General features: G+C 32.0%; 1 protein-coding gene and 1 long non-coding RNA gene across 7 annotated transcripts in view; one reads left to right on the top strand and one right to left on the bottom strand.

The window, feature by feature from the left end:
* Nucleotides 1-23226, top strand: part of Picot (putative inorganic phosphate cotransporter protein picot) — a 99674-nt gene extending 76448 nt beyond the window's left edge. For 4 of the 6 annotated variants that reach the window (XM_074128889.1, XM_074128891.1, XM_074128892.1 and 1 more), the window contains 8 exons: nt 15507-15697; nt 16513-16755; nt 16858-16945; nt 18526-18752; nt 18889-19038; nt 19304-19436; nt 20356-20597; nt 21149-23226. In XM_074128889.1, coding sequence (XP_073984990.1) covers nt 15507-15697; nt 16513-16755; nt 16858-16945; nt 18526-18752; nt 18889-19038; nt 19304-19436; nt 20356-20597; nt 21149-21316 — 1442 coding nt within the window. In that variant the 3' untranslated portion in view covers nt 21317-23226. Of the gene's footprint in view, nt 1-7379; nt 8000-11466; nt 11540-15506; nt 15698-16512; nt 16756-16857; nt 16946-18525; nt 18753-18888; nt 19039-19303; nt 19437-20355; nt 20598-21148 lie in introns of those variants that run through there. The other 2 variants (XM_074128888.1, XM_074128890.1) reach the window with 2 other exon arrangements.
* On the bottom strand, nt 3588-4986 carry LOC141454542 (uncharacterized). Its single transcript, XR_012458781.1, has 2 exons — nt 4506-4986; nt 3588-4354 (listed from the first exon to the last, which is right to left on the bottom strand). It is a non-coding gene; the product is annotated as an uncharacterized lncRNA (long non-coding RNA).
* Nucleotides 23227-23432: the final 206 nt, after the last annotated feature.

Below are 23432 nucleotides of genomic sequence, written 5' to 3'. Positions count from 1 at the left end.
TCCATAAGCAGACAAGATTGAAGGCACACCAATCTTTGACCTGGTCCCTAGGTCGAAAGCTTGGCATAATAAAAAATATATCATGACTGAAATTAGCAGTTATTTTTTCATCTTATTGTAAGTAAATATGTTTAATATGGTTATGTTTGAACAGAAGATCTCTCTATAACTTAGGTTTGTAGGCTTTATAAGAATCTCCTCCTTTTTCTTAAAAAGGTCCGTGAACATCTGGTATCCTTGGGGGCAGTCGGAGTTATCTCAGTGCACTGCCGCTTTTCGCCCAATGTTCTGGGAAAACTGGAACTCTTAACCACAGCCTGCACTCATTTATTGATCTGTTTCTTACTGAGTATACAGAGTATCTTTTTGCACATCGGCTTGTCCGCTATAGAGCTAGCACTGGTTTGACTTAGACTTACATTTGATTTAAATCATGACTTAGGATTTCTTTATTTCTAAACTTAAATGTTCTAACTGGTGGCAATGGTGTAGGTAGACCTATTACTTATGTGTTGTAGGATTTTGTTGCAAAAAAAAAACAGATATTTTTGGATGCTCCAAAACATATTTAAGATTGGATGAGATTGTAGGGTAACATAGGGGATAAAAGGAGGCATGCTTGTAAGTTTACACAGAAGAACGTGGCACCAGACTCTGTCAAAAGCTTGTGACATGTTAGCAGATATAAACTCCTCTATTGCCTAGTTGAAATAATTAAAACCAAATTAATAGCTTTTAATTAGAAAAAAAAAAAAAAAAAAAAAACATCTAAAACTGGATACTTCTAGTTCCATCTGATTTTTATCTTTCATTTTTTTTAAAGAACTGACATTTAATAATTAACTTCCGGTTGCGCACATAGATGGCGCCCTGATGGAAGGACGTTAATTTATTTCTGGAATCGCTGCATTTTTGTTTTGTTTCAATTAGAAATTGTGATTAAGATCAGCTTGTTTACAAGTGTATGTTCGATCTTTGTTCATAATCAAACCTCTGCAAATTATTATAGACCTAATAATTCCACAAAATAGGTATTCTAAGATTATTTTGATTGGGGAATTAGATTAGATTATTTGTCAGGATTTTTTTTTTTTGTTCAACTTAAACTCTGGTAGGACACCCATAATTAACTTTTATCATCCATATTTTTATCAATATCGATCCATAACTAAAAAATACAAATTTGCTGTCCAAACCAGATTTCCTGTTCCTAGTAAAGATTATATTTGTTTATTCAATAAATTTTTATGTAATATTTTTTAATCTTTATTGGGGTCAATTAAATTCCTTTTTTAATGTGATGGGACAACTTTGATTATAATCAATTTTTATTTTTTAAATTATTCTCAGTTATTTTAAGACAGATTTTTCAAATAATAGCTTCTTGATAAAGGACTCCAATGGTATCGGTAGATCTACTTTATCTTCGTGGCGCTACAATCCTTGGTGGGTCTTTTCCAGCTGCTCTTCTATTGCAAGTGCCTCAAAGATTTCAGACGTCGTTGACATACCATCCACATACTCCTGAGTCCTGGTTGTGCCCAGCTCTTCTTCCAGAATACACCAGATTCACTCATTTTTCTTCACTTAAACCACATGGTCTTCCCAGTTCAATCTGCTTAACCTAATGTCCTACAGTTAAATCAACTTCTTCATATAGTTCATACAACTTCTTTGTTCTAATTCCTTTTTCAAGGAAAGAATGGTAGGGACTATTACTTCACGTCGTTGATATAGCCCAACAGTTGGGCTGAATCTATTTATACATGACGCCAGACTGTCTGTATTCTACAGGGTGTACACGGAGGAGAGGTCGAAACTTGGGGAGGTGATTCAGCAGCTCAAATGCAACAAAAAATATTCTCTTCACTTTGGCCCGATTCTTAATATTGTCCAAGATATTTGCATTTTTAACTTTTCCGACCATACTCGCGTTTTTCACCATAAAAACGGCCGTAACTTTTCTATCCTTTATCCTACAACAAATCTGCTTATTCCAAACGAAAGAGCATTAAATTTCCTATAAATTTGCTTGGTACAGAGCCTCAAAACGATTCTTATAACAATGAAATTTTTACTCGAAAGTCTAAAAATTTCGTTCTCGATGATTTTTGTTAAAATTTTCAGCTGCATTTTCTCAATGGTTAATGAATCAAGGAATCACATAATTTCAGGAAAAGTTGCGCATTTATTGAGCTTCAAGATCATATGGATTTTTTTGGTTTTTAATAAAACCCTATCCCGAACAGAGGGATGTAAATGCAGAAAACAGAGATTTTGCGAACTGACTTTTCATTACTAATTTACTCAAATATCAATTTTTACCATTTTAGTAACCATTTTATTTTTTCACAATTATTATTCAATAAAACGGAAGTAAAAAATAAAGTAGCAATAAAACACAAAAGTAAAAAAGTACAATAGACAGGTGCCTAGTTAAAATTGCTACAAAAATCGTTCGAACTATTCAAACAAGGAAGTGGGAAAGAATTGTGGCAAATTTTTAGTTTCTAGACTACAATTGTTTGTGCAACATATTTTAACGACATAATGGAGGTTTTTTTCATCAAAGTTAATTAATAATAATTCAAAACTAATCTATTTTTGGAGAAGGAACAAAAAAGAATTTAACCATTTTATTTTTGTATTATTATTAATTAACTTTGGTAAAAAAAACCTCCATTCAAATAAGTTCAATTCAAATAAGTTGCACAAACAAATGTAGTCAACTACTGCGTTTTATTGCTACTTTATTTTTTACTTCCGTTTTATTAAATAATAATTGTTAAAAACTAAAATGGTTACTTTTCTTTTTGTTCCTTCTCCAAAAATTGATATTTGAGTAAATTAGTAGTGAAAAGTCCCAGTTCGCAAAATCCCAGTTTTCTGCATTTACACCCCTCTGTTCGGGGTAGGGTTTTATTAAAAACCTAAAAAACTCCATATGGTCTTGAAGCTCAATAAATGCGCAACTTTTTCTGAAATTATGTGATTCCTTGATTCATTAACCATTGAGAAAATGCAGTTGAAAATTTTAACAAAAATCATCGATAACGAAATTCTTAGACTTTCAAGTAAAAATTTCATTGTTATAAGAAACGTTTTGAGGCTCTGTATTGAGCAAATTTATAGGAAATTTAATGCTCTTTCGTTTGGAATAAGCAGATTTGTTGTAGGATAAAGGATAGAAAAGTTACGGCAGTTTTTATGGTGAAAAACGCGAGTGTGGTCGGAAAAGTTAAAAATGCAAATATCTTGGACACTATTGAGAATCGGGCCAAAGTGAAGAGAATATTTTTTGTTGCATTTGAGCTGCAGAATCACCTCCCGAAGTTTCGACCTCTCCTCCGTGTACACCCTGTAGAATCCCTGATTACATTCCCTGGAATTAGACAAGAGCCAGTATCAGCTCTTTGTTTTCAATTTAGGGAATAAATTAGACTGGAAACAAACCATAGAATCACTTCTTTCATCTTCAGATTTGCAGAAGTTTTAAAGGTCTTTCATTTTTCCCTAGTCTTGTAGGATGATTGGGTAATAGTAAGACCCCCGCAAAACTTAGAAAACTTAATAAAACGTTTTTGGTAAAAAAAGTTTTCCTCAGTTCTGTGCTCTTCTTACAAGTTAAGACCTGAGGAATTATGAACCAGAATTAGTAATTTACATTTTCTTCCATGAAGTCTTGTAAAAAAATTTTTGGCATCATAGTATCTGGTCTTGAATGAATTTTGGTTGTAGTTAATAAGGTTATGTTTTCTTTACAAACACTAGTAAGTTTTGTAGAAGACTTAAAAAGATTGAAGTCAATTTATTTAGACGAACCTGATCAATCTGCCTCTTTCTGTTGATAGATGGAAATTCATAACCTTGCCTGAATGTTGAGTAGGTTATAATCAGTAATATTATCGAGCATTATTGATTGAATCACTTATAAAATTGTATTCTAATTCCATACTTAAGGGTGAATACTGCCTTTTAAGTCTGTTAATCTTCTATTAAACCAGCCATTATCTCTCCCACCAAGTCGAAGGTAACCAGTTTGTTGTTTTAGATTAGATTAGAGTATAGGGCGGTCCTGCTCAACCAGCTAATACAGTCAGAAAGCAGCTTATTGTGCACTTTTTTTTTTGTTAGAAGTGATTGTAATACGCGCCTTATCGCGTACAAAAATTTTCAAGTCATTACAAAAGCACTGATACACTTTTATGCCAAAACTTATGGTAATGAATTAACCAATTCAAGATTTAAAATAAGTTTGAAACACAAACTATTACATAGTTCACCGTACTTGTAAGTCTCTACACCTTTAACTATTCACTTCCTCGCCACCTGTACACTAACATTACGTGGAGATCTACGGAAAGAAAAACATTCATAAATCAAACATTTTTCTGCACAAAAATGAAGTTAAGAATAGAATTACAATAAATTTACATTATACACAAAAGGAAGAAAATCTTCTTAAACTATGTAACCAGAATACGTAATTCCTTTTATTTGCACACCTTGATGTTATAAATCAAGAAGACTGGTAGAAGATTAGCGCAGATCTGAGCATCCCATTGTTTCAGCTTAGACTTCATGTACAATAAGGTTATATCACTACTTTTTCGGTAGGTTATATCACTCTTACGATAGATTTTTTGATAATTGCGCCATTAAGATTTCTATTCTTTCTTATTATTTTAAGAAAACGTATATGATTGGGCGAATTGGTAAAAACTATCTACCTTTGTAAATACAGTGTTTGCATTTCTACTGTTTATATTACGATTAAAATATTAAACTATTTTTGTTCACTTTATTTTGAAAAATTCCACTTGAAATTTATTAGAATGACGTCAACAATTTAATTCTATGAATCACAGTAAAAACTTATTATATAATATATATTTCGTTATAACTAAACTACTTGTATCTTATCTTTGATATTTTTCTTTATATTATTTTTTAATTAAACATATTTTCTTTAAATCTGTCCCATGGGTGCGTTTAGATTTTATTACTTTCTACGAGTTCATTGGATTTTTGAAAGGAAATGTTGAAGTTTCCAAAATTTTGAGTAATCAGAGATTCTTAGAAGTTACTTTAACAATGAGTTTCAAACTTTAATAATTTCAATCCTACAGTTTTTCTATAACCTAATACCACAAACCAGTAGTAAACGTTGCCCGGCTATCTTGAGCTTTACTTAGACCGAAGACTTTCTTTCTGGGATCCCCCATGCTAGACTTTAAAGAACAGAACTAAACAGACCGCTATCGACTACTTAAAAGACTCTTAGACGATAGAACAAAACTCTTTCTGGACAACAAAAGACTAATTTATACTTCTACTTTAAAACCCATCTGGACTTATGTGGGGTTCAACTAAACGCTCAAATCTCCGAAAGGATTCAATCTCTTCAGTATAAAATACTTCGAACTATTGTAAACGCTCCATTTTATGTCTCCCAACCTGGACCATACACACTGACCTTAACATTCCTTTTATCGCGTAAGTCGCTGAAAACACGTTACAAGAAACTTCATTTCAACCTGCAATCCTACATAAATCCTCTAGTCCAAAATCTTTCTTCAAGAACTCTTCCTGATAACCCGGACAAGACGTCTTAAAAGAGACAGTGGCCTCGTGATCTCCTCTCTAGTGAAGAGAGTGACTAACAGTCTAATGTTTTGGGAGTGTTACCACTGGGTAACTTCTCCACTCGTTTGCTTCATTTGTTACTCTGTTGTCATAGTTACTTATAGCGCCAACGCGCTGATTGTACCCACAAATAAATGCAAAAATAAATAAATAGATAATAATTTCTAACTGGAAATATCAAATTTATAAAGTACAATTTTTATTTTATAAATTAAAACAATTTCATGATTCGTCACAATTTTTTTAATGAAAACTTTTTTTTATCTAAATTTAAACTTAACTGAACAATTTAAGTTTAGATTTATCTTGAGCGATTTCTTTGGTTTCCTGTAAATTTTCTTGAATACACTTGCTAAGGTCAACGAGTTCTGGTAATCGATATAAGATTAGTACGTATATCTCTTGTCCAGGTCAATGCTTTCAAAGAACTATTTTTCTGCTGACAATTTGTATAGCAGCCTGGTTGTCCTGAAGGAGTATTATCTTCTCTATTACGATTACTATCTTCTGGTTAAACTGTACGCAACTTTCTAATGCGTGAATTATCATCGGGAAGATACTAGGGAAATTTATCCACAGGTTGCTTAGGGTCCTAACGCTTTAGTGGGGATGAATCTTGTGGCTTTTCGGCTGTGGAAAGGCTTGAAATTGTTGAAGTAATTGATCGATTTATTATTCTTTTAGGAAAGGCGCTGAGAGAACATTGTCCGAAGGCCGGCTAAGATGTTAAAGTGCTTTTAAAAAAATTATACGTCGGATATTTTTCTAACCACATTTTCAAATACTAGGCTGACCGTAAAGAATTAGTGTTAACACCACAGCCCAGTTTGCTTTGAGTTAACCGAAGAAATCGCCTATTTTTTTTTGTAGGCGTGGCCTAACGTCCAACTACCAATTAGGTGTCTTGGACTGGGGCGGAAGCTCCACACTTTATTATTAACACTTTTTTTTTTGTTAACAAATAAAAAGTAGACAAAAGCAGCGGAATTCAAACTGTAAATCTCCCAGACCAACACCCACGCCTCACCAAAATCCAAACAAAAACCATAATTGTTGACAATGAATCATCTGTTTTGTGTATATGAGCCGTCATTTCCGGCTAAGCACTTAGCGTGCTGACTTTCTCCTATACGATAACCAGATTGAAACGTATCATATGAATCACTTGAACTCGAAAGTGGTGTGACAATTAAGGTACTTATAGGAACACTACCTGTTCCAAAGAAATAATTGAAAAGTGAATTAGAAGTTGGAAATTGAAGTAGTCATTTAGTAAATGGGGATTTGAGAGTAAGGAATAAGGATGAATTAACTTGCGCTAGATTTACAAGATCGATAATTACCTCAAGATAATGGAATTTTATTAATGAAATCAAATTCAAATAATATGACGTCATTAGATAGAAAATTCACTACTATGTAGAAATGTAATGCATGTGGCCTCGTATGTGATCTAAATTATTTAAACTCCATGCATGACCCCGTGCATGTTCTTGTCTGTCTAATCGCAATGAAAAAATTAAAAAAAAAAAAATCTCGTCTAGTTCCATTATCTTCGGCAGTTTACGTAACATTTCGGTTAGGTTTCTTATTCTTTGCCTCCTCCCCCCACCCATCCAGCGTGTAGGATAAGAGAAATACATGAGGTGTGAAAGAAAAAGGAAGGGGATTGCCTTTAGAAAGAGACAGGAAACCAAAAAAAATTGATATAAGGATAAAAAATCTAGAAAGAAGCTTTCAGTTGATAACTGTCACTTTTTGAACGGTTCGTTTAGAGTCGGAGTTTTTAAACTGTACGAGTCAAATTTAGAAGCATAACGGGACAGAATATCTAGGGAGTGTAGATACTTTTAATTTTTTTTTTTTTTTAAAGTGATAGTTACTTTTTGTTTCAATTTTTGTTATCGTTTTATTATATATTTATTTATTACTACATTTAAATTATCAAGTTTTACTTAAATGGTATTTCGTGTGTTTATCACGGCCGATTAAATATTCCCTATTTTTTTTTTGGTATTTATTCGTAAGTGTCATTAAGATTCAAGTCTGATTATCTCCCACTACTCTACATCAGACAGGTGTTTCTCTCTCTTTCTTTCACTCAGTATTGAGAGAATTTCAATGTATTGACAGCGTTGAGCGTGTTCTTGTGAGTATATAGCGAGAGAATAAGAAGTAAGGAAAAAATTTTGTGAGTGGGGTAGGCTGCTAGAAAGAGATAAAGCAAAGCGTGTGCTACGTATATAGTACAAGATTATAAATTTTGAAGTCATGCCTCAGATGAATGGTAAACATGTGCTCGTATGGGATCAGCCCGGTTTAGACCCAGAAGATAGACCAATCAAACCAGCAAGTATGTGAACGTTTTTGGTTAATTATTACTAAATTTTTTGTTTGTGTAACTATCTTCAATTATTGCTTGTTATTCCATCTTAAATTCATCATTAAAACTTAATAAACATTCAAACCATATGAATTGACATGTTTTATTTAGTTGATTTTTAATCAATTAGTTGATTAATGTGGGAATCTTTTTTTGCACCTGATAACTGCAAACAAAATTTTATATTTTGATGTCTAACAGGTGTACAAATTTTTTCTAATCTTTTTACTACATCTCAAATATTGAATTACTGTCGTGCAGATTTTGGATTCTTACAAAAAAAAAGCACGTTTTGAGTTATCTTAAATGCAGAAAAAAAGGGTTTAAATTTGATAATTTTATTTACGAGTTGGTTTTTCAAAAAAGTAATAATGGATTGGCGTTATTTTTTTAAAGTTCCATTTTGTGGCGTTCTGTATCATCCTATAACTTGATTAAGGCGGATTAAATGTTTTGCTGAAAATTTTAAATTTAAAGGAAATCCTTGTAACACTTCACTGAACAAGTTTTCACAAAACTACGCATGCAGATTACCCTAGATCTATTTCCTAAAATCGTGTCTTTTCAAGTCAATTTGGGAGGGTTACCCCAAAATGTAATTTCATTGTAATGTTAGGTTTTAGAAATTGGGTATTTTTTTTTTTTAGCATTTAAAGCACATCAATATCTGAGGTTATTGGCGCTTGGAGCTTTTTTTTTTTTTTGGAGCAGAAAGTGTACTCTCGTTACAGATAACACTGCCCATCATCTGCAGAAGCTCCTAGGGGAAGAGCAAAAAATCTAAAGGCCACAGCAGCTGGATGCAAAACCTGTGATCTCCACATTGTAGTCCAGTATTCGCTAACCATTTAGCCAAAATTACCTTCCCAGAAATTGCCTTATTTTAGTAAAAAGTAAATCTGTTTCAAAACTTTGAAGTTTGATAAAAAATTTATGATTTTAGTATCTCGAGAATAACAGTAGGAGATGGTCGTACGAGTGGGTTTCATCTTAGGGTTTTTGTGTGATCCTTTTCTCTTATAATTTCATTGTAAGAAAGTCGTAAGTAAGAGAAAGAATGTTATAATCGCCTTGAGTTTTCTTTTATATGTTTTTTTTTAAGTTTCGCTGGAGTGTCAAAATGAAAATAGGTAAAATATCTCAAAAAAAGAGACAAAAAACGTGAGATATTATAGAAAACATGAACTTGATATCGTTATCGTTACTACCTAAACACCGTCGTAACTTTTGTGAAATTTACGTTCACTTCGTAACATCCAAAAATATGACTTTGCTGAACATGTACATACATATACGAGTAAGTTTTGAGTATTTGTAACCTCAAATTACCAACTATAGTGTCACACGAACGTTTTTCTTCACTTTTAAGCAGAATTCATTGATATGAATCTTTAGGGAGCTGTCAAATCAATGATTGCTCTAAAAGAAAAACCGTTTCTCCGCAAAATTCTCGTTTCAGTAAACTAAAACATTTTAATAAAAAATTCCCAGTTTTTTTGAAAGAGTAACAGTTAAATTTTATTAGAATGCAACTAAACTGTACGAATATTTGTAACTTGTTACTTAATTATTTCATTTCAAGCACCATGAATTGAGAAATTGGCAAAATTTTTATTGAAATCGCATTATTCTCTTTAGAAAAAACAATTTCTAATTATAGCACCTTTAAAAATAGTCCTGTTCTAAACAGCTGTTTTGAATAGTAATCTTTTATAATTGTTCCTTTAACCACAAATAAAGACTTTATATTTAACAAAAACAAACAATTAAAAACTAGATTAATATATTTGTGAACTAGGTAATTTAAACATTATTTATAGAATCTGTGAACTTGATACTGACCCTGATAATAAGGTCTCCTCTTTATCGCCCTGAATAATAACTGAGTTGAGGGAGACGCTACTATAATCTAAATGTAGAATCATTTAAAAAAAAGTGTTGTTTTGATTATGCCATCAGATAAAATGTAAATAATCATTTGGATTGAGCATTAATTACTCAAATTACAAAAGTGTGGAGAAAATCATTATTATGGGCTTTTCAGTTCTTCAGTCCAAAGTTTTGTGCTTAAATGTTGGATACATGAAGTAATGGAATATGTTCTGAATCTGCCATACAATCCATTTCAGTTCTACTGCAAATCCGGGCATTAAAATTTCATTTCTTACAAAGAAAAAGGATATCAAAGCTCTTCTCCATTCAAGTTCTCTTCCTTCTCATTACCCACATTACCTGAATACCCAGGATTTTTGGAGGTCACTGATAATATCAGGCTAGGGATTCACAAATTCACATCGCTTGAAGAAAATAGGTCGTCCACTCTCTTTTAAAGGAAATTGACTGCAACATGATTTAGGGTTGTTGTACCTTTTTTTTTTTTACATATTTAAAACTCCAATTTAAACAGAAGCCATACGTTTGCTCCCAAATTCCATATTTCTTCCACAAGGTTAGCCTTTAAGGTTTTAAGAAAAAGTGTAGGGATTAAAGAGAATTATACAAAAAAAATCTTGCTAATCACTTCATTAAAGTAGCAAATTAACATTTGATTGATGGAGTCTTCCCTAAATTTGTACCTAGGATCATGCGCTAAATTCAAAATTTGATTTCTCCAGGCATCTTGCTCTATTTTTAGATAAAATCTTAAATTTAACAATTTACTAATGTGATGGCCATCACTAAATGTAAATTAAGGTGAAGTAAAAAAATGGCAAGGAGTATCTTTTATTCTTTATTAATTATTAATTATTTTGTGTTAGGTTTTTCATTAAATGTCCTGTTAAGAAGTAAAATTTTAAATTTCATTAATACCATTATTTTTTAAATGAAAAAAACAACTGATCAAATCACCACGTGTAATATAACCTTTAGTATAACCTCTAGTTTCATGTGTACATCCCAGTTAAGGTACTTGTTAATGTAAGTTATTGATTTCCATAATTTAAGGTAATAATTCTTTGTTAGTGTGAATAAATCTTTTTTAAATGAAAATGGCCAATGAAACATTACAATCTAATTGAGTACTATTTATCATTTTTTGGGGACAGATTCATTCTACATTAGTACCAATTTCAGTCATATTTTTGTATTTATTTCGGTCAAGCTTTCGACTTAAATAGTAAGACATCTTCTAGACTAATTAATTATGATTGCAAATAGGTTTATATGTAGATTTATATATAAAAACCAATGTACAACCGTTAATTACTTGGTATAATAAACCCTGAATATGACTTAGCTTGGTAACTAATTTGTTGAAAATAAAAGTGTAGAGTGTAAATAATGAGAAGTAGTACTTCTATTTGGAAAATTTAGGGTGCTTATTTAAAGCTCAACGATGCATGATTGCAAGCTCGGAGTGAGTTCTTTTACTAAACGCGGTCTGATTTCTACGAAAATGTTACTAGTTTCACAAAAGTGCAGATGTAGGTCGACAAAATAGAACGTAATGAATGGAAGTCACCACGCCGGGAGAAGATACCCCACTCGTCTGTATCTACACTTACAAAAGTAAATAACATCTCTTAAACTAACATGTAAATATATCTTGCCAAGGTTAACCTGTCGAGTGTTAGACTATAAGTTAAGCTGAATGAATTCATAGCTGCGAATATTTTTTGCCGCCTTTTCCTTAAATTTAAAAAAAAGTCTTAATTTTTTTGCAACTTAAACTTGTTTTTTAAATTTTTGTTTACGAGTGGATTGTTAAAAGATTTTTCAAGGTTTCAATCTCATCGCTTTGGATTCTGATGTTTAACTGGAACTTTTATTTAAATTATCGTTTTAGAAGGCAATTGCCTTTTGGTCATAGGTTTTGAAGAATCGTTGTTAACTATTTCATCTCTGCAGAGTGCCATCTACCTTTCGCCCTGGACTATTTACTAGCTACGCTAGTTTGGGTCTTAACAAAGGAGTTGCCGGTGATATTCTCAAAGAAGAATTAACAATTCTGCTGTCCACTTGCTTTTTAATATCCATTATTTCTCGGTATAGATCCGGTATGTTTGTTTGTTAAAAGCTGGGCCTCAATTGTCATACCGAACAGTCATGAGGTTGCAATCATAATGAACGATTCCGTGTTCTCCTTTGAAAACAGTCGATGATCAAATAGACCTTAAAAGGGGTTTTGTGCCTTTCGAAGTAGCATCTCCACACCTATGACACCTTGTCTAGAATATAATGGCAGATACTTTTAGCTCGGAATGCGTCAAAATCCAAAAATCCCACAGAATCCTGTCTGGGATTGGCTAATTAGAAAGTTCACCAAAATGTCACACCATATTACCTTTTGTAGTGAGGTAGCAGATCAATTAGGTAATCAAAAGATAATTTTTGCAATGAATCTTCCCCCCCAAAAAAAAAATGGCCACGTCGTTTTCTTAAATAATTAATCTTGGCCAAGACCCTCTAATTATTTCATCAGTATAGAATTTAGGTGTTACATCAAACATTCTGTTATGAATGAAAATTAATATTAAAACAATTAATTTTGATGCACAAGTGCCCTCTTCAATATTAAAATAATTATTGTCTTAATTGTCAACAATTACGTGTGTCTTCTATCAGTTCTTCAATAAATTTGTATCTTTTATAATTATCAGTAGTTTTCGAACGAATGATCATAAAAACGAATAGTAGAGATTGGTCATTAAGTATGTCTGTCTAGGCATTTTCGAGACCTGCGACGCTAATATGTATTGTTGTACTGGGTTCGATTCCCGGTCTTTAGGCCTTGGATTTTATTTAATGGTTAATAAAAAGAAATTTACAGTAAAGTATGTTTGCTAGTCGCCTCCGTCCACGATACCTACTTGGTAGTTGGAAGTTAAGCCCCGCCGGAAAAAAATAGGCGATTACTTTACTTACTGTCATTGATGCTTCCAAATTGCAGGTTTTAGGCTGAAATTGGCCTCTCACAAGTGAGATTTCAATTCCTGTTTTTCTACTCACTTTATTGAAAATCTATTTCCAAACTTTGAAATTTTGTTAAAATGGTACAGTAATGGTAAAACAGTCAGTTAAATAGAGTAAATAGTATTACCATCTGTATAGTGCTAGGGGTTTTTCCGCTCTTTTTTAGATAGATTTCCTTGTTCGCAATTTTCTCCACAACATGTAATATTGTTAGCCAAAATTAAAAAAAAAATAATCTCTCAGTTGGAAGTGGAATATTTATTATGTAAATTAATTTTTTCATCCGTAATCGTGATGGATATCCGAGCGTAACATCACGAATCACTTAAGCTCACTCAGTGAGGCCATTTGGTTAAATTATTATTAAGATCTACAATTAAGGCATTCTCACTCGAAACTTGTTTTAATGCTCTGCGCCAATCTCTGGACAGAGTCTTTTATTACAGAGTCTATGTACCGGACAGTTAAGTTGTACAAAGTAAAGTAATGTCAATTTTTTTCAGGTGTACTTTACTATCAAATTAGGTGTCGTGGACGTAGGTGGTTACAAATAACTTTACTATAAATCTTTCATTTTGAACATTAAATAAAATGTGAGGCCTAAATCGGGAATTGAACTCAGAAGGCCTGCCAATGAGTTGAAAGAAACTCTTTAGAAGTAGAAATCTGAGGGAGGCCTGTTTGCCAATCTCATTGTAGTAGTTGTTTTTATGTAGGCAACTGAATGTATTTAATTCTTTTTTTAGAGAGAGAGAATACTTGACGTGTTACTATTCGTTCAGTTTTCTTCAGGAGTACCGTCCAACCATCTACTATTTACCAATTATTGCTCCGTTTTGTTCGATTTAGAAATCTACTTTGACTACAATTAAAATTAATGTCTTTATAACCATAATTTATTTTGAATATAATTAATTTAAAAAAAAAAAAACAATAATATATAAAATTGAAAAATCTAAATAAACCCTTTCTACCACTCATAAATTTTTATGGAAGGTATTTCATAATTACTTATACTTAAGATGAAATATATTTTATCAGTGAAGATAATAAATTATTAATAAATATAGCTTGAAGTGTTAGTCTTCCCTATCTAGTTATGTATTTGTATAATGCACCCTATGAATTTCTGATAATATCATTCTGGATTTATTAGAAAACAGAAAAATCAATAAACAATAAATAATTTTTTTATTTAAAAAAATTAAAACTCCATAACTTTTATGAAATTGTTAGAGAAGACATTATCATTAAATCGTTATTCATTTTCTTCTTTGGTGGAAACAAGGCTCTTTGTGGGCGAAAAATCTTCTGCTTGGATTATGTTCCTTAATTTCCAGAGTATCAGTAACAATTAAGCAAAGATTTATTAAAAGTTATTAGCCGGGTTGAAGCCTGCAATCTTCAGAGATTAGTTTTCTTGGGGGGAGTCAGATTTCTTATCTTTCTACAACCTCAATTTGGGCAGTTGTTGTTAGGAATCCTCTTGAGCGTCCAAGGTGGGTAAAGCTATTACTTGTTGTTTAATAAGTTCATTTCTTATCATTTTGCCCAAATATATACGGGAACTAGCAATCTTTGTCCCATCTTCCATGAAGATAAACCTAAATTTCGAACGATTTCGGCACTTTGGAATGAGAACTAGTAAACAGGGTTGGAGGAGAATTTAAATCTGTGTTGTGGGCTGCCAAATGAGGGAACTTATTTGCTGTTTTATGGGCCCGAAGTCGTGTTGACTGGACCCAATTTTGGCTTAGATGGTAGTTTCTACTACCTTATCGGCCACTCAAGAACAAGATAATTTTAGAGTAAAGTGGCTAAGGAAGGTGTGCAAAATAATCCATAGTTTTGTCCAACGATTTATCGCTGTTCCCTTTTATTTTAGGTCAAATAGTCAGAAGAATGTGCTATGAAATAATGTCCTTTGATTTTTTTGCCTCACTTAACGTTTTACCAATTTTTGAGATTTCACCCTTAATATCTTTTTTTGGAGTCATCTGAGTCCTAAAAAAAAGTGATAACAAATTGGTCTCGATATGTGAAGGGTTTGTATCCATCATAACCCAAGTTGAAATTGTGACAGTTGAAATTTGATATTTCGCTCCGTTAAATCAGTGAATACTTCAGTAAAGGATTTGATAAAATCAGTCAACTGAAATTACCATACTAGGGAATAAATTTTTTAAAGATTGGCTCGAAACCAGCTCATTTTCTAGAAACTTGGTGAACCAATCGTGTATTTCTAGATCAATAACTTTAATTGTAACAATTTTCTTGGAAAATTCGATTCAGGGCACTTCATGGAGAGGGAAAGCGTCACACACGGCTGCCCTAAAGTGCTATTTTAGGTTCTAGCTCTTCTATACTGTTGAGGGAGGTTGAATGTGTTGCTAAAATCGAGTTCTGAAGAAAATCAGGAAGCAAATTCACTTGTCTCGATGGATTGTACATTTTCTCAAATATCGCTAGACTTTTCTATGCACTTTGTGTGTACATTATAAATATAGATTTATAAATTTTCTTTGCATTTATTAACCTAAAAACGTTTTATTTTGTGTTTCAGGATGGTTTGGAACGAGACATGTAGTGACCATAATGTTATTTTTGGGCATGGCCAATGCCTACACAATGAGGACCAACATGTCCGTAGCTATAGTGGCTATGGTTAATCAAACAGCACTACCCAAAGATCCTACCTTAGTCACGGATGAATGTCCCAATTCTCCTATACAGTCGGCCAATGAAACTGAGCCAGTAAGTATCCCATTTGTTCTTGTAAATTAGTGTAGGGAAGGCATAGATTTAAAAAAAAATGTTATGTTCACTACGTCTCGCTGTTAGGTCTGACACTTTCTCTACCTTTGCCATCACGACAATCGAAATCTTCAGGGTTCTTTAATGTGCGCCTAAGGACCTGGCATTATAACATTTATTGTGAAGACTGCTTTCATATATGTAGGAGTGCTTATAGAGTGTGGCTGGGTAGCCCGGATATTCAACCGGATATTCTTTCAAAACGTTGAAAAAACTATCACATTTTGTGCAATGGGTGAGTGGATTTAGAATAAGTGTACGCACTCATCTTGTCCACGCCTTAATATAGTCATTGAAGGAAATGATGGCCTCATTTATTGACTTTTTTTTTGTAGCAATACTGTTGACGCGTTAAATGTTTTTGGCGATTATTTGTTTTAATATTTTGTTTGGTCGGTGAATTAAATACGTTGCAATGTTATGATAAAATGAAAGTGACGACATTTAATAAATTGTTGCATCTCATTAATTGTGAAGCAAAACACCAACATTATGTAAATAGTTCATTGTCTAATGGTGTATATTTACTGGCTACTGTTTACCTTACATCTCTTCTTTGTATTGAAACAATCAGATAAGATTTATTTTTTATGATCTTATTATTTATTTCGCCTTTTTTTTTTTTAAAGAAAAGCAGTTCCTTATAATTACAAAATTCCACGTTAATTATATCTTAATGCAGGTCTAAATCATGATTTTAAAAAAAAAGCTTAAAAAAAAGGAATTGTCTAACTTCCAATTTCCATCTATTTCAGCCACCTAAGGATGGCCACTTCTTATGGACCACTACTGAACAGGGCTATATACTGAGTGCATTTTTCTATGGTTACTGTGTAACCCAAATACCATGTGGTATTCTGGCCAAAAAATATGGATCAAAAAGATTTCTAGCTGGTGGAATGTTATTGAATACAATATTTGGTTTTCTGGTACCATTGGCGGCCAGTTATGGAAAATGGAGTCTTATTGTGGTTAGATTTATTCAAGGTTTGGGTGAGGTACGTATTATGACTGAAAAATATAAAACAAGAATCAGTTTATGCAAAAATTTTGGGTCATTGATTGTGTAATTTGTTGATTAATTACTTTTTTTTTTTTAGGGACCAGTTGTACCTTGTTCACACGCTATGTTAGCTAAATGGATACCACCCAATGAAAGAAGTCGTATGGGAGCCATCGTATACGCTGGTAAATATTGATTGTTCGTTCAAAATATGATGCTAAAATTAAGTTTCTCGATATTTTAATCGCTTGAAAAAAGCGAGTTTTCCAGAATTTTGAACATACAGTGCCGAACAAAAGCCTGCATACACCCTGAAAATTTGTCTTTTATCTCGGTCGGAAAGGATATCTCGCGTGGCGTCTTTGAATAATGTCTGCAATGTTACGTTATGAAAATCCTTGATTATTTAATTTAACTATTAATCTGCGTTCTGACACAGGAGTTTCCTTTCTTTGGTGAACCATTTTAAATAATAATTAATTCTTAACTAACTCAGATCCGCCTATATTCACGTTTCAACTAAAACTAATAAATTTGTAAATATTAAGATTTACCCTAACTAGTAAGTATTATTGTAATATTGAATTTATGAATTCTGTATGTGATCTTTTGTTCAGGCATGAACTCCGATCTTTTTATTTTTATCTTTATCTTTTGATAATTCTTTATTTTGAAAATTCCCGGAATATTGTGGTGTATGTAGACTTTTGTTCGGCACTGTAGTTCCCAATTCCCCAGCATGATAATGCTATTTCATGCTAATGTTTGCAAACAGAAATCCAGTTTGAACATTAAACACGACTATCTCTTAGAAAACTTAGTTATCTCTGTTCTTACTAATACTTTTTTTTTTTTTAACAAAAATATTTAATGTTTGTTAAAATTACCCAGATTGTAAAACTTGTTCATTTCAGCGAATAGAAAACTAGAGAAAAATTTATGACCATTCCTTATCTCAGAATCCCCGAAGACAAAAGTTTTCTAGAAAAAGTTAAGCAAATAAAACTTTCTTAAAGGTAATTTGAAAGGCACTTTCTTAAAGTCTCATAAATCAACTTAATAATAAGGCACTTCTGGATGGGAGATTTTGTTTTCATAATCGCAATTTTACAAATATATTTCCTTGATTTTGCATGTGTAATACATGTGTACATTATACTGAAGTGGCACTGTAGAAAATTATCTAATCGTAAGATTAAGGAAGCTCACATTCAAGAATGAAAGACTGTTCTGGTTCTCAGACAGGTTAATACTTGCAGATAGTAATTCGGACACTGAGATCACCATATATTTCCCAGATTCCTTACAATTAATTATCATATAAAAACAACTTTGTTTTTTTAACCTTTCTCAAGACATTTGACCTTCCCTTTATAGGCGCCATGGTAGCCGAGCGATTTAGAGGCGAGACCTGCAAAGCTAGTATGTATTGTGGTACTGGGTTCGATTCCCGATCTTAGGCCTTGGATTTTATTTAATGGTTAATAAAAGAAATTTACAGTAAAGTACGTTTGCTAGTCGCCTCCGTCCACGACACCTAATTTGGTAGTTGGACGTAAAGCCTGCCTGTAAAAATAGGCAATTACTTTACTTTACCTTCCCTTTATTCTATTATGACTTAATTTGATAGAGGAAAGAAACATGTTATCAAATGAACAAGTCAGTTTTATCGAACGTGTTTCAGAACTTAGCTCTTCACTTTTAAATAAATATCTTAACTGTTGATTGCATATTTTTGAAATCTATCCCTCTTTATTGTTTTTAGGTGCCCAATTTGGTACAGTTATCTCCATGCCATTGAGTGGTATCTTGTCAAATTATGAAGCTTTTGGTGGATGGCCGTCAATATTCTATTTCTTCAGCATTCTCACGGCTATCTGGGTAATCGCCTTCTGGTTGATTGTCTACGAAGATCCAGATGTTCATCCAACAATTAATGAAGACGAACGGAAGTACATTATCAGTACCGTATGGGGAGCCGGTGGAGTTTCAGTAAGTATTAAAAGTTCTTTTTAAAGTGTTTTTATATTTTTTATTAACTTAATCTGAATAAACGTACAATAATAAAAGATAATGAAATTTAAGGATTTTATAATGTACATATTTTTTTTCTTTGTTTCCATTTTAGTCAGCACCTGTTCCTTGGATGTCCATCCTGAAGTCTCTACCGTTTTGGGCTATCATGGTTGCGCATATTGGACAGAACTATGGCTATGAAACGTTGATGACAGAGTTGCCAACATTTATGAAACAAGTTTTACGTTTCAACATTCAAGCGGTAAGTTTGCACTTAGTATTTCTAATACAGAGAATCAGCTGAAGGTAAATCAAGTAATTTTTTTTTTTAGTAAATATTAATCACTTAGCTTTATTTGGAGATTTTAATTTATTTATTTATTGGACATCTCATTGTATCACTATTTTCGACCAAGAAATTAAACAAAACATCAATTTTAGGCAGAATCTACGTATATTTTTTTTCTCATACTTAGCTTTACTCTTCATGATTTCGTTTGAATTACAAAACTTATTTTATTTTGCAGAATGGCATTCTCTCTGCACTGCCCTATCTAGCAATGTGGGCATTTTCGGTGACATCTAGTTGGGTAGCTGATTCTATTATCTCATCAAAAAGGATTTCACATACGGTGACGAGAAAAATTGCAAATGGTATAGGTAAGTAATTAATTTTGCATTAATTAATTCAAAAAAATTAATCAAGTTGTGCAGATAGGTGTGTATGTGTTTAAGAACTTATCAAAAATTTCCAGGACGGTTTAAATTTGTAACAAATAGTAGTTTTTTTAATGTCCGCCAGATGTCATATGTTGGCGGAAAACCTTACATGTAACCTCCCACAAAAGTTAATGGCCACACTATCGGCTGTTGTTAGGTGATGTGCTGCTTAGGGGTATTTGACGAGCGAACATAAATTTTAAAGATTTCTTGTTTTCTGATACTTCCGCCAATTTATTATAGTTTTTTGGTGAAATTGTTTTATCTTTCTTCGCGAGTTTTCTTATATTAGCACTTTTAAATTGTTGGAAGCAACCTGTGGTGAAGTCGGGGATAAAATCGGCTTAGAAGGTGATAACAAAGTGAAAAAAATGTCAACAGACAATGTTAATGTTGATCATTTGATATCTCCTAGAAGAAATGAACGTATGAACTATGAACAAAATTGCAATAAAGCAACTTTTGGAACCGTTGAAGACAGAAAACTAAATTCAACTCGGGGGCTTTCGTAGATTTTATTTAAATTATTTACATTTAGAAATACATTGTAAAGAAGTCTGAACTGGCCAAGGAAAAAAAAAATCACAGGTAAACTAATCCCGAAACTCATTCTAATTTTGAAGGTGGAACTTTTAAAAGATTATTGCTAGGTAATTCTCTCCTGAACCAATGTTCCTCTATTTTTCAATTATTGTGAAGAATTGAGATCATCTATCACATTTAAGCTGAGCTAGTGATATAGAAATCGTACTAGTACGAAAGAATTAGTTTTAATTTGATCTGTGTTACCTCTAAACGTTATTTGGTTGTGCTTATCCAAATTTTAAATTAAAGTATTATTTACTCTTTTGATTTGCAGGTCATTTTGGACCGGCCATTGCCTTAGTCATGGCTTCATACACTGGCTGCAATCCATATCTTACGGTAGCAATTTTAACTGTGGGCGTCGGTTTGAATGGAGGTATTTATTCTGGATTTAAAGTCAACCATCTGGACATTTCACCACGATTTGCTGGTATACTGATGTCGTTCACAAATTTCACTGCAAACATGGCCGGTCTGCTTGCACCAATTGTTGCTGGCTACATCATCCACGAAAGGGTAAGTAAATAGAACTTTTTCAACATAGACAATAGGAACAAATTAAAACCTAAAGTCTTAATAAAAAGCCTAGGGCTTGGTATGAGTAGTTTTTGGAGTTAAGTTCGTAACTGCAGCAAAGAATTTTATATATTATGTATAATTTGTTCTTTCTTTTATTGTACCACGATAAAAGTTACGTTTGAATTACTTTTTCTGACAGTGTTTTCGTTAAAGATCTTACGGACCCTAGAATATACTTCGGCTTTCGTGTAAGAGAGTAAAATCAAGATTTGCTGGTGCTACGATAAATAAGTAATTGTTTATATTACCAAGTCCAGTAATCTAGCGCAAATTTTTGATAATACTTTTTCGGTAAATAATAATAGTTGTTTAGGTATAACCACTTAGTAAAAGTATCTGTTATTGTGTAATCGTAAGTTATAGTTAGCTAGAATAGTTACTTCTACTTCAAGGTTTTTACAAAAACGTGAATTAGAGTTTTCTTAAGTTATTTAAACTATATTTTTCTCAGTTTATTTTATTTAATTTAAAATTTGTTTGTTTGACAGCCAACTCAAGCAGCTTGGCGTGAAGTATTTTTCGCTGCAGCGGGTGTCTACGTTGTATGCAATTGCTTCTACTTAGTATTTGCCACAAGCAAACGACAACCTTGGGATGACCCATCAAAAGATAAACCTAAAGCGTTAAAGACTGACTTTATTGAAAGTGGAAATTAGTTAGTGATTTTATTTTTTTTAGATTTTATTTTTTTATTTATTACCCGTTCTGTTTATATTTATTTTAATTTTTGTTTATTTTTTTGTTGTTAATATTTAAGATATTTGAGAGAATGTTTGAGCCACAAAAAAAAGATACGAATTTATTTTTTGTAACTTTAGTTCTTAGTGAAGGAAAGTAAGTCTGTTATCATCTTCGCTTTACGTGGATTGTAAAAAGCCAAAACTAAAAGACGCTTCGCCTGAGTAGAACTTTTGTGAAAGAAGTTTTAGTTAAATGAAAAAGTTGATAAGCATGATTGGAAATAATTAAGAAATTAAAAAGTAAATATTAGAAGAGTGAGAAAAATTGATAATAAATTATGAAGTAATCTAACTTTTGTTACTTAAGTCTATGTAATACAGAAAAATCAAAGGCGTAACTGAATGCTAATTTTTTGTAAAAGGAAGAAACAGGGTTGAATGGAGTTGTGTTTAATTCAAGCAAAATAAGAATATTTTTGTTTCTGTTATATTTATTTTTAGTTTTTAAAAGGTGTGATTATTGAGGAATTCACTTTAAAAAAAACACTTGTGTTTATAGTATTTTGATTGCTTAGCATTGAATGTGTAATTCAGTGACCGTTTTATAAGAATTCATTTCCTTTTTCTACTTTATTTTATCGTGAAACAGTGAGGATAAGCTTGCTAATTCTGGACATTATATTTATATCCAATTTTTAATTTGTAGGATGCTTGATATGATTCGACTTTTCTTGGTTCATTAGCTATTTAGTTTTCTTTTTCTTCTTCATTGTACAATAAATATCAATCTACTGCTGATAGATCGAGACAATGAACGGAGGAACACAATGTAGATAGCCCCTGTAAGGAAAGCTGCCAGCATTTTAACCGAGCTGGTGCATACATGTTAGCTGTTTACCGAACTAAGAAATTACTCAGGCCTAAATTTTAGAGATCTTAAATAATAGCCTATACCGTCAACAAAGCTTCTTCTGGTATTCTTTAGAAATTAGCTTTTTAGCGTTTTGTTGGAACTGCAAGCATGTTTTCAGGACGTTCCCTCAATGATGGTCATTGATTGCAACTCTCAAGTCTCTTTGGAGACGACTGAAGAAACCATTGTAGGGATACCCAGGCTTTTTCGAGCGCCTTCAGGCGTTTTTGGCAAAGTAGATGAGGGATAAAACCGACAAAAGGGGGGGGGGACAGGGGATAGTTTTTCATTAGTCCCGTCAACTATGAATTGATACTTTTTTTTTTTTTTCTTTTCTGAAAAAGACCAAAATTGAACATTTAAAACAAAAAATCTAACTTTGATTTTGAAGTGTAACAACAAAGACAAAACAAGCAAGCGGGTTAATATGTTTTCAAAAATTTTGAAGCATCTCATACATTCCGAATTTTTTTATTTTTTGTTTTAAATTGAAGTATTTTTTCTTTTTAATTTTTTTTTTTGTAAATATTTTAAATGGGAAATATTCTATTTAACCCTTTCTGTTTTTTTTAAATTAAGTATTATTATTGTATAAATTCTCTAATGTGATATTTTTAATTGTTCTTACAATAATGTAGCATTTGTAATTTAATTTTAAAAAGAATGAAAAGAAAAAAGTTTGTATACAAAACAGAAAATTTTCTATTTTAAGATTTTATAAATCAGTACAACAAAACATTGTCTACATATTTGTTGAAGTTACCTAACTAAAAGTGTAAACAACAATTTAAATTTATTTATTAATAAGGTTTTCTGCAATTTAAAAACAAAACAAAAACCTTGTTTGACGACCCTATAAATGTACTATCGACGGAAAAAGAAAAATGAAACGCAAGTTTCAGGAAAAAAGAAAAGAAAAACATTAAATAAAGAATGTTTTTTTTTCTGATTTTTCACAATTTTACCAAAGAAATTTCAGCTTGATTTTTATTTGACACCCTTAAATTTCATCAAATTTGATTCAATACACAGATTTGTTTATATTTTAAGATAAATTTGCTTATTAAGAGCAAGCAAACTGAAATCGAAGAACAGTTTAGGATATTTTATTTTAGTTATAAATGATTAGAGTAACCTATCAAGAAGAAGGTATTACACAGGTAAAGTTGAGGAGCATAG

The sequence above is a fragment of the Rhodnius prolixus genome, unplaced genomic scaffold (assembly GCF_049639745.1).
Source record: "Rhodnius prolixus isolate KJV_2025 unplaced genomic scaffold, Rpr scaffold_9, whole genome shotgun sequence".
Taxonomy (NCBI): Eukaryota; Metazoa; Arthropoda; class Insecta; order Hemiptera; family Reduviidae; genus Rhodnius; species Rhodnius prolixus.
Note: the sequence above shows the minus strand (reverse complement) of the source record. Positions and strands in the feature narration are given on the sequence as shown.